At 46.7% G+C, this 10,980-nt stretch overlaps 1 protein-coding gene across 4 annotated transcripts; it reads right to left on the minus strand.

Annotated features, from left to right (window-relative positions):
• Window positions 1-234: 234 nt before the first annotated feature.
• Window positions 235-10,660, minus strand: RPP21 (ribonuclease P/MRP subunit p21). Of its 4 annotated transcripts, none has more exons than XM_057554380.1 (5): window positions 10,543-10,650; window positions 10,366-10,466; window positions 10,189-10,271; window positions 9,045-9,170; window positions 235-1,261 (listed from the first exon to the last, which is right to left on the minus strand). In XM_057554380.1, the coding sequence occupies exons 1-5, from the start codon at window positions 10,597-10,599 to the stop codon at window positions 1,206-1,208; spliced, it is 423 nt and encodes a 140-aa protein (XP_057410363.1). In that variant the 5' UTR covers window positions 10,600-10,650; the 3' UTR covers window positions 235-1,205. The 4 variants fall into 4 exon arrangements, with proteins under 4 accessions (XP_057410363.1, XP_007194089.1, XP_028017593.1 ...); XM_007194027.3 differs by lacking the exon at window positions 235-1,261 and adding an exon at window positions 4,239-8,899 and having other exon boundaries at window positions 9,038-9,170; window positions 10,543-10,652; XM_028161792.2 differs by lacking the exon at window positions 235-1,261 and adding an exon at window positions 4,241-8,899 and having other exon boundaries at window positions 10,366-10,442; window positions 10,543-10,660.
• Window positions 10,661-10,980: the final 320 nt, after the last annotated feature.

Raw genomic sequence — 10,980 nt, forward strand, 5'->3', positions numbered from 1 at the left:
CCTTGGGAGAAACAAGTGGAAATGAAACAGGAGGGAAGGGGGCAGGGCACAACCTTTAAAAGAATGACATAGACATAGAACATGACAAAAACTGGTTAGAACCAACTAGGTCCAAGATGGCAGACAAGTTGACTTCCAGTAGACCTTGAGCCTCAGTATACGCTCATTGTAATACATTAGCAGACTAAATGACACACCCACCAGCGCTATGACAGATCCTGCAAGCCGTGCAGAGTGACAAAAAAAAAAGGGGGGGGGCAAAGGTCTTGAATAGATATTTTTCCAAAGATATACAAATGGTCAACAAGTATAGGAAAAGATGCTCAACATCATTAGTCTTAGGGAAATGCAAATCAAAACCATAAGGAGATAGCACTTCATGCCCGCCCACTAGAATGGCTATAATAAACAAACAAAATAACAAGTGCAAGAATGGAGAGAAATTAGAATGCTTGTATATTGCTAGTGGGAATGTAAAATGGTGCAGCAGCTGTGGAAGAGAGCTTGGTGGTTCCCCAAAAAACGGAACTACCATATGATCCCACAATTCCACTCCTAAGTATATACCCCAAAGAACTGAAAACAGGTCTTCAAACAGAAACTTGTAAATAAATCTGGTCACAGCCTACAGATTCTGAGGACAGAATCCTCCTCTGGACTCCTGTCTCCCTCATCCTAAGGCTCCTTCTCTGACCCTCCTACCTACTTACTCAGTTTCAGGGAAAAAAAGTCCCAGTCTTTACCCCTTATGAGGAGAAAACATCCTGTGAGATGCCAGGGTGAACACTCTTAAGGAGCTGCTAGTCTTGGGCCCCAGTGAAGTTTCCAGAACTATCTCAGTCCAGACTAGGGCAGGATCAGGAAGCAATACGGGAAAGGGAAGTGTTGGTGAAACCGTGCACCTCAGATTGGGACTTGAACCCACGTGCCGGGACACGAACCCAGCCTAAACCCAGATTGGGACTTGAACCTGACCAAAACCCACAGTCTTTTTTTAAAATAAATTTGTTTTTTTAAATTTTTGGCTGTGTTGGGTCTTTGTTGCTGTGCATGGACTTTCTCTAGTTGCGGCGAGCGGGGGCTGCTCTTCGTTGCGGTGCGCCGGCTTCTCATTGTGGTGGCTTCTCTTGTTGCGGAGCACGGGCTCTAGGTGCGCGGTCTTCAGTAGTTGCCACATGAGGGCTCAGTAGTTGTGGTGCATAGGCTTAGTTGCTCCACTGCATGTGGGATCTTCCCGGACCAGGGCTCGAACCCACGTCCCCTGCATTGGCAGGTGGATTCTTAACCACTGCGCCACCAGGGAAGCCCCCACGGTCTTTTATCTGAGATTAGGTAAAAGGCCTGATCTCAGGTTAACACCTGGTTTCAGGACTTAATGAAGCTCAGGTTTTGATGTCTCATGGCAGAAAGAATTCAGTGGGAGATAAAGTGATAGGTAAGAAGTGGATTTATTTAGAGAGAAACACACTCCACAGACAGAGTGTGGCCCATCTCAGAAGGTGAGAGTGGCACCAGGGTATGGGGTTGTCAGTTTTTATAGGAGTGGGTAATTTCATAGGCTAATGAGTGGGAGGAGTATTCCAGCTGTTGTGGGGATTTCCAGAAATCGGGCCACCACCCACTTTTTTGGCCTTTGATGGTCGGCGTTGGAACTGCCATGGCACCTGTGAGTGTGTCATTTAGCTTGCTGATGTGTTACAGTGAGCATATACTGCGGCTCAAGGTCTAGTGGAAGTCAACTTGTCTGCCATCTTGGACCTATTTGGTTCTAATCAGTTTATGTCATGTCCTCGGGCTCTATCATTCTTTTAAAGATTGTGCCCTGCCCCCTTCCCTCCTGTTTCATTGGGACTAGTCAGCTGCTCTCCCGAAGCCTATCCTGCGGCAGAGACCCTAGGCCTCTGACCTGTAACTTCTGGGTGTGAGTATGTTAACCATATTTTCTAGTTTCTGAAGTTTTTGACCTGTTGGGCCTTGCAGATTAGGGAGGGACTGCCCCTCCCGGGGTTAGCCTACTCTTAGAGATAGCAATCAACTCTCCCAGGAGCTCACCCTTTGACATGCAAACTAACCAATCTGGAGCCTGCACCCTCTCACCCGCCTGCTTTATTCCCTCTTAAGCTTGTGAGACATTAACCCTAGGCCCTACCCGCCCCAGCACCAGGCATCAGACAACTAGGGCTACACCTTGGAGCTCGCTAAGATTATTCAAACTAGCAATGCCAAACCTAGTCGGCCCGTTGTTGCCCTGCCTCACCAGTTCCTTCCCACAAAAACCACAATACAGGCATTCCTGCTGTTCCGCTTGCTCTCTATCTGCAACTGACCTCGACCTCAGTGTTCTGCCTGTGGCCCTGCTCAGTGTGGCGTGCAACGCCCCCTCCTCACTTCTTGGGAACCAGAGTAAAACTATCTTTTCAATGGTAATCATCTCCTGATCTGTTGGCGTCACCATACATACCAGAGTAGAAGCAAAATCCCAGGTACCTTTTAAAACAGGGAGGACACCCAGTTCTGGTGGCCTGAGCTCTGTTCCTCTGTCCTCACCTGTGCTGGCTACAGTTAACCTGCCGTCCTCACCTAATGCTTAAGCTTGCGAGGCATCTATGTACACACGTTCACCAAATTTTCTCACTTATTCACATATCTGTTATGCTAACATTTAACTTCATATAAAAAATTTATAAAAACCAAGGACAGAATTTATAGGAGGGTGAACTGTATTATGGAAATCTGATTTCCAGGAATCCTGGGTACCTCTCAGGTACACCCCAGACCTACTGAGCAGAGACCTCAAGGGGACAGCAGGGGAAATCTGGCTTCAAACAGATCTCTGTGGCCTGTAAACACCACGAAGTGGCCCGCTCTGCTGAAGCAGCAGTCTGACCCCAGAAAGTCCTGGGATGCAGGGACTATGGTTCAACGGGCAGCAGCCTCCCTGCTCTGCTTCTAGCCTAAACTTTCTCAGTCTGCCCACCTGACAATCAAGCTTCTAATGCAGAAAACTCCTACCCCAAGTACCCAGTCCCAGCGAGCCTGGCTCCCTGCAGATTTCGGCCCCCCAGGCAGTGGTTGCTCAACTAGGCTAAGGCCTTGCCCACCTGAGAGCCAGTCTCCTTCCCACAGCCTGCTGCATATCTAGGTGTAGTCATTTCTAGCCCAGCGGTAACGGGGGCAGAAAATGGGGCAATTCCGCCACTTAGGGTGGGGAAGCCATAAGGAAATGGGGGCTCTCTTTCCTACCTGGACTCTTTCTCTTCCCTATAACAAGCATCAAGGTAACAGCAAGAAGATAAAGGCAAGTCCCATAGGTGGGAGGATAATGACTCACACAGGGAATATGATGGTCTTGGATATGACAGGCCAGGAAAGCAGCTCTTAGAAGGGAAGGTGAAAGGTGCTGAGCTTCAGGTTTAACCCTTGAAGATCTGTGGTCTTTGGGTTTCAATACTCCAGCCCTCCCTGCTCCACCCTGCGCTCAAGGCTCCATCCTCAGACTCTGTAGAAATACCTCCTGGGGGTAGGGAGGAGCTGATACCTTGTCTGACCCTCCTTCCTGGGGTCCAAGGTTGATGGGGCAGGGAAGGGGTAGGGGGTGAAGGGGTTCCTGAGACAGAAAAGGGGCAGCAAGATAGAGAAAGGCAGTGACTAGGAGATGGGTGAGCGGAGGGCTGAGGAGATCAGTGGATTGAAGTTACCTTTTTATGCATATGGATAAGCAATTGTTTCAGCATCATTTGTTGTAAAGAAATGTCATTTCTTTACCGAATTGTCTTTTTGCCTTTGCCCAAAATAAGTTATCCATACATGTATTGATCTATTTCTGGACTTTATTCTGCTCCATTGATCTATTTGTCTATCTTTACACCAAGACTATATTGTCTACTATTGCTTTATAAGTCTTGAACTCAAGTCTTTAATTCCTCCAATTTGTTATTCTTTTTCAGAGTTGTTTTGGCTATTATGACTTTCAGAGTAAAAAAAAAAAAAGGGCTTGAGATTGCTATAAATCTAGGGAGACATGTTTTGGGAGAATTGACATCTCAATAATATTGAGTCTTCCAATTCATGAACACGTTATATCTCTCCATTTATTTGGGTCTTGGAACAATATTTTGTAGTTTTCAGTATATAGGCCTTTCATAATTTTTGTCGTATTTATCCCTAAGTATTTAATATCTGGATGCTATTGTAAATGGTATTGGTTTTTAATATTAATTTCTAATTGTGTATAGAAATACAATTTCTAGTACGTAGAAATACATTTTTTTTTTTTTTTATATCCTGCACTCTTGCTAAACTCACTTATTAGGTGTAGGAGCTTTTTATTTTTTATTTTTATTTATTTATTTTTTGGCTGCATTGCACAGCATTCAGGGATCAAACCCACGTGGACCAGGAATCAAACCCACGCCCCCTGCAGTGGAAGTGCAGAGTCTTAACCACTGGATCACCAGGGAAGTCCCTGTACGAGCTTTTCAAGTGATGTCTTAAGACTTCCTGCATAGATGATCATGTCTTCTGCAAACTAAAACAATTTTACTCCTTCCTTTCTAATCTGGATGCCTTTTGTTTCTTTTTCTTGCCTTGTTGCACTGGCTAGAGCCACTAGTTCAATGATGAGTAGAAGAGGTGACAGTAGCCAACCTTGTCTTTTTCCTGACTTTAGGGGGAAAGCATTCATTTTTTCACCATTAAATGTGATGCTAGTTGTAGCTTTTTCATAGATGTCCTTTTAAGGTTGAGGAACTTTTCATCTATTCCTCATTTGCTGAGAGATCTTATTAGGAATAAATGTTAGATTCTGTCAAATGCTTTTTCTACATTTACTGAAATTATATGATTTTTTTTCTCTTTTAGTTCATTAACACAGTGAATTATTGTTCTGTCTCATTCTTCTTTGAAATCAGAAAATATTCCCCCTGATTTATACAACAGATCCTCAAAAGGCTCAATGGACAGCATCAGGTATTTTATCTTTATAATGAGAGGATATATGCTAAGAACCTTATAGCATTAACATTACAGAGAGAAAAGTTCATAGAGAGTTACAGAAGTGATGGCATGTCTCTCCATTCTACATACAGTGTACTTTCCAGAAGCCCTGGGAATGATTAGATTGAATTCCAAACCCAACTTCCACCCTGCACTGAGATGAATAATGTCCCCCACCAAATTTTTGTCCACCTAGAACATGTGAATGTGACCTTATTTGGAAATAGGGTCTTTGCAGATATAATCAAGTTAAGAGGACATCATATTGGATTAGGGTGGGCCCTACTCCAATGACTGATGTCCTTGTTTGTCTGGAGACAAACAGGGAGAATGCCATACAATGTTGGAGGCAGAGACTGGAGTGACATATCTACAAGCCAAGGATCACCAAGGATTGCTGATAAACATCAGAAGTTAGGAACAAGCAAGGAAGACTCCTTCTACAGAGCCTTTGGAGAAAGCGTTGTCCTGTGGATGGCTTGACTTCTAGCCTCCAGCACTGCGAGAGAATAAACTTCTGTTGTTGTAACCCACCCACTTTGTGGCACTTCGTTATGGCAGCCCTAGGAAACTAATACACACATCAGGGCTGGAGATGTATTGGACTCTGTACATTTGGATCAAATAGGAATTCATAAAATATCCTTTACAGAGGATATTTTCAAAGTACAGACCAATATCTTGTTCTGAATATATTATAGCACATATCACGAGACCGTTTAAACTTTAGTTTTGTGGAATTGTTTGTCCTTTTTCTTACATCCCTCTGCTAGTCCATCAGGAAATCTATGGGTTCTACCTTCAAACTAGATCTAAAATCTGAACACTGCTCTCCCTCTGTGAAGACCCTTGTCCAAGCCACTATCATCTCTCACATGGGTGACCACAACAGCTCCCTGTTTTCCTTTCTTCCAATCTTGCTCTCCTAGTCTACTGTTAGATCAGAGTGATCCTTTTAAAATGTTAAGACAGATCATGTCATTTCTTGCTAAAAACCTCCAATGGCCTCCCAATGAACCAGTCAATTTCCTTATGATGGCCTAGAGATCCTTGGTCTCCCATTATCTCCTGGCCACATTTACTACTCTCCACCTGGCTCACTGTTCACTCACACTGGCCTCTTGCGAACTATGAATACGCAGGCTCTTGCGCAGGCTCCCTCTTCAGGACACTTGCCCGAGCTGTTCCCTCTGCCTGGAAGTTTCTCCCAGATATCAGCATGACTGTTGAAGGAGGTAATCATGAGGACATGACTGCTGGTTGACCCTCGAACTGGACCCGGGCAATCAGGGGCTCCTCACCCACTCCCCTGTCCTTGGAGTGTGAGTTCTGCCCACTGTTCCCACAGTGGGAGCTGTTCCAAGGGCACAACTTTGAGAGAGCAAGGTGTTGTTGAGACCATCTGGACTGAAGGCATGACTGAACCCTATTAAGGCCTCTATATAAACTTTTTAAGATTCTGGTGGGTGAGTGTGGAGGTCTACTCGTCTTGCTGCTGCCCAAGACAAAGCCTCGTATGTAAGTTTCCTTGCTTATTTTAAACCTGCCACCTACCAATCTGGAGTGGTCCGCCTCTTTCTTTGATCTCTCCTTGCTTTCCATGTACAGGGGCTGGTTTCAGATTTTACCTAGGAAGCTCCTGAGGTTTTGAACCAACAATGACTAGATCCCTTACCTTCCCCAAATCTTTTTTTTTTCTTTTTTTTTGGCGACACCATACGGCCTGCCAGATCTTAGTTCCCCAACCAGAGATGGAACCCGAGCCCTCTGCAGTGGAAGTGCAGAGTCCTAACCACTGGACTACCAGGGGATTCCCAGACCTTGTTTTTTTGATTCAGTTGGGATGACATAAGTTTCTTCTCTCTCCTCTATTTAATTTTATCTAACAGGTCCTAAAAGAGCACAGATTTTGAATTACTGAATTGTTTAGAAACATTAAAGAAAACTGACTATTGAATTTTAGGGCTTTGATTTCCTCTTTGTTATAGGAAATCCATTTTTGCACATACTGACAACTATTGTATCATAATAAGTAAACATGAAAAAGGACAGAGTTTTGGGAGGAGGAAGAGGGCTATGATCTCTAGTTAGAGGAACCCCAGTGCTATCCCACTGTGGACATGTTCAGTCATGTGCAATCATAATCACAGTCAAAACAACTTGGCCAAGAATCAGATTTAGTGCGTAAGAACCAACCAGCTCAGAAATGACACTCAAGGAGGGAACCAAGGAAGGTGAGCTGAGGACACAAAGGGTCCAGGCCTGCATGGGGTGCATCTTCAGGCTACATGTTTGTGTTGGCTGCTACAGTTGACCCATTGAATACTATCTCCAGAAATAAACGTCAAAGAATAACTCAGAAACATTTAGTTACTTGCACACTGATAAGTATTTTCCATGCAAACAGCGTACTGGCATGTGAAGGAATCAGTGAAGAGAATGAGTCAGGGACAAAGGCAAAACAAGGATGTGGTAGACTGCTACACTGGTGGTCCTCAAGGAACCAATGAACCTCCCAGTATCCACGCCCCAGTGTAGCCCCTTCCACACTGAACGTGGGCTTGGCCACATGACTTACTGTGGTCAAGGTGACATTAGCAAGCGTGACGAGGACAGAGGCTTGATAAGCACTTGCACCGTGGAGCTTGTCTTCTTGGAATACTTTCTGTGGAAGCCAGAAGCTTTGTAAGGAAGTCCAACCACCCAGAGACAGCCATGCTGTGAGGACGTCAAGGCCAGTTACAGAGCAAGGCCACATGGAGAAGCAATGAGGTGCAAACATGCAAATGAAGCTTTTTGAGTCTTCCAGACCAGGTACCAGCCTCCAACTAAATGCAGCTGAGTGATTCCAGCTGATGCTATACGGAACAGAAGAACCACCCAGACAGGCCCTCAATCAGTCTAGCCCACAGAATCAGGGGAAATAACACATCATTGTTGTTTTAAGCTACAACATTATGCAGTGATTTTTATGCAGCAATGAATAAGTGCAACCAGGATTTACAAGAGAAAGAGAAGAGAGGAAACTGCATTCTGGGAATAGGGAATTTTGTTTGTCTACTTTTGGGGTAAACTGATTAGCTGGCACCTAGCAAAGAGGTCAGTCTGAAATTCTGACTTCGAGTAAATTGTCCAGGGATATCAAATAAAACAATTTTTGTTGTTTACTGATTCTCAAGAAAACCTTGAAGGTTTACCTACAGAACTTACTTGTGTAATATCTGCCAGTGTCCGTTTGTTAGTACCTTTGACTTTATTAGTTCAGGTTGTACAACTTCTCTTATTAGAATTTTATAGAAGAAAACACAGAGATTGGGAAAAGACCCAAAAGGAAGTGGGCCTGGAGAATCTAAACCTTCCCTCCACCAACCCCACCCAAACTTTTTTTCCCTCCTTTAAAAACAGCATCAGTGGCATCAGCAGTCTGTCTGTCCAGCCCTTTAGTCAACAGTCAGGGCTACCTAAAAATGGACTGCCTTAAGAAGGATCAGGGCCTCGCAGACAAGCCCGGAGCCTGAGTTCCAATCGTGGCACTGCACTGAGGAAGCAGGGGTGGAGGGGCACTGGAGGCAGGGTCCTGGAAATGGGAGCTGCTTCATGGGGCCAAGTGGTAATTGGGATCTCCCTGAATGGTGGGAGTATGAGGATGATAACGACAAAGGACTAAAAGGACAAAGAAGATGTTAGCTGCTGACAGAGAAATACAGACAGAACCAGAGGAAAATGGAGTTAAGAGCTGAAATACAGAACAGAATCATGCAAAGTTAAAGAGAATTAACATTTATTTGGAAGACAGGGTGAATCCATCACTGGCGATTGGAACTCTGAGGCTGCACTTTCTCCTCAGGAAGGTGGGCTGGAATGCGGTGGGCTGTGTTTGGCAGGGGTTGTGGTGGTTTGGGATCTGAGTAGATGAGCAGAATTAGTTTTTTAAGACTGTGGCACCTTTCACACCAACCCAGAACCCACCCATGTGTCCTCTGCAGCTCTATGTTACCCACTGTCCCTACCCCCCTGGGGTACCCCCCATTTCCTCAACCACCTCTCACCTGCCTGGCTCCCCAGCTGGGCCTCAGGTCGGTCTCCCCAGAGCAGATGCCTGGGATCGTTGAGGAACCGTTGGCTGCGCTGGCATGTCAGGCAGGTCTGTACAGTCCAGCGCTGAGCCTTGCAGCCTGGGGTGCATGTGGGGAAAAGAGAGTGCCCAGGTTTAGGAGAAGAAAAGGTCTCCTGCACCCAGTTTTGCCTCCACCGTTTTCCAGTAGGGATTCTGCTCCCTCCCCACTTTGATTTGATGGTGTCAGGTCTCTGCATAAAGTCTGTCATTTTCTTGGTACCCTTTATTTATTTATTTGGTTGTGCCGGGTCTTAGTGGCAGCACGTGAGATCTTTGTTGCCGCGTGCGGATTGGTCGGATTGGTCGTGCGGGATCTTCATTGCTGCATGCAGGATCTAGCTCCCTGACTAGGGATTGAACCTGGGCCCCCTGCATTGGGAGTGCGGAGTCTTAACCACTAGACCACCAGGGAAGTCCCTCTTGGTACCCTTTAAGATAAAGTCCAAACTCCTTAACAAGACTCTTCAAGATCTGCCCTGTTTCCCTCTCTGGCCTCCTGACTTGCCCTTGCCCACATCAAAGCCAGCCTCCTGGGCTCTCAGTTCCTTGACAGCACCACAAGCTCTCTTGTCTGCGGCCTCACAAATGCCTAGGATTTCCATCTCCCACTCCCTTCCCTTATAATGAACCTCACCATCACTGGTTTAAGTAACTTAGTATTCTACTTCCCTAATTAAAGCATTTTTCTATGCTATTCTAATTGTTTCTGTCTTAGTCTGTCCCATCAGACTATAATTTCAATGAGAATAATGACTCTAAAGCAATACTTGACACATCTCAGAAAAATAACTGTTGAATGAATGAATGAATATGGGAATCATGTCCTTCAAGATGTCAAATAACATCTATTATCATGCACGGGCGAGGTTGCTTCTCATGGCAACGTCACTTCTCTACTGCCCAGACCTAGTTTGTCCAAGTGGAGTTAAGTTGTTAACTCAGAGCTGGAGAAAGCCGACGCCTCCAAATCCCACACCTGGCACCCATCTACATCGAGGAAGGGATCATTGCCCGCGCCCTCCCCCAGCCCACAGGTGTTCCTCAAACTTCCCACCTCGGCAGGAGGGAGCACTCACGTCTCTGGCGCTGGGTGCAGGTCAGGCCCGGGATGAGGAGGGAAGAGCAGCCACGACAGAGGGTCCTCTTCACCGAAGGGTCCCTGGGGGCGGAGGTAGGTGGTGGTCTGGGCGCCCGCTCTCCCTCTCCCCTCTTTCCCCCGTCCAGCCCGCCGCCGGGCTCCGCACCCCTCTCACCGCCGCAATACGAGCCGCTTCGCTATGGTCCTCTCCGTGTGGCAGTAAAACCTCGCCAGTGCCTGGTTCTCGGGGTCCTGCGCGAGGACGCAGTGAGCAGCCTGAGGGAAGGAGCCGTCACTGGGGTCCCTCCGCACTGGGCCGCCTCCCCGTGCGTGCGCCGCAACGCGGACTCACCTGGTACAGGAAGCTGAGCCTCTGGAAGGCCTCGCGGTCCTTCACCTGCCCGGCCATCCGAGCCGCGTTAGCTCCCCACACGCCGCAGTCCACAGGCCCCACCCCGGGGTAGCCCCGCTCCCGGGCGTCCGCGCAAGGTCTCCTGGGAACTGTAGTTCCTGGGGCCGTGCGCGCTCCCGTGCCGTCCTTACTCTGGCGACACCCTGCGGCCTCACAGACCCATCTATTTGCAAACCCACACCATCCCCTGCAATCCAAGCCAGGGGTTCCTTTATGAGTTTTGGCTTCCTTTTAGTCTTCCTCAAGCCCATGATTATATTAGGTAGAGACTGGAGAGGTTAGTGGAGCAGGAGAGAATCTTAAACTGCTAAACATCTTCAGGACAGAAGACTGGTCTCTTTATGCAGATAGGTTGGGGAGATGGTTATGTGCAATATA

Source organism: Balaenoptera acutorostrata, chromosome 10, assembly GCF_949987535.1.
Source record: "Balaenoptera acutorostrata chromosome 10, mBalAcu1.1, whole genome shotgun sequence".
NCBI classification, from domain to species: domain Eukaryota; kingdom Metazoa; phylum Chordata; class Mammalia; order Artiodactyla; family Balaenopteridae; genus Balaenoptera; species Balaenoptera acutorostrata.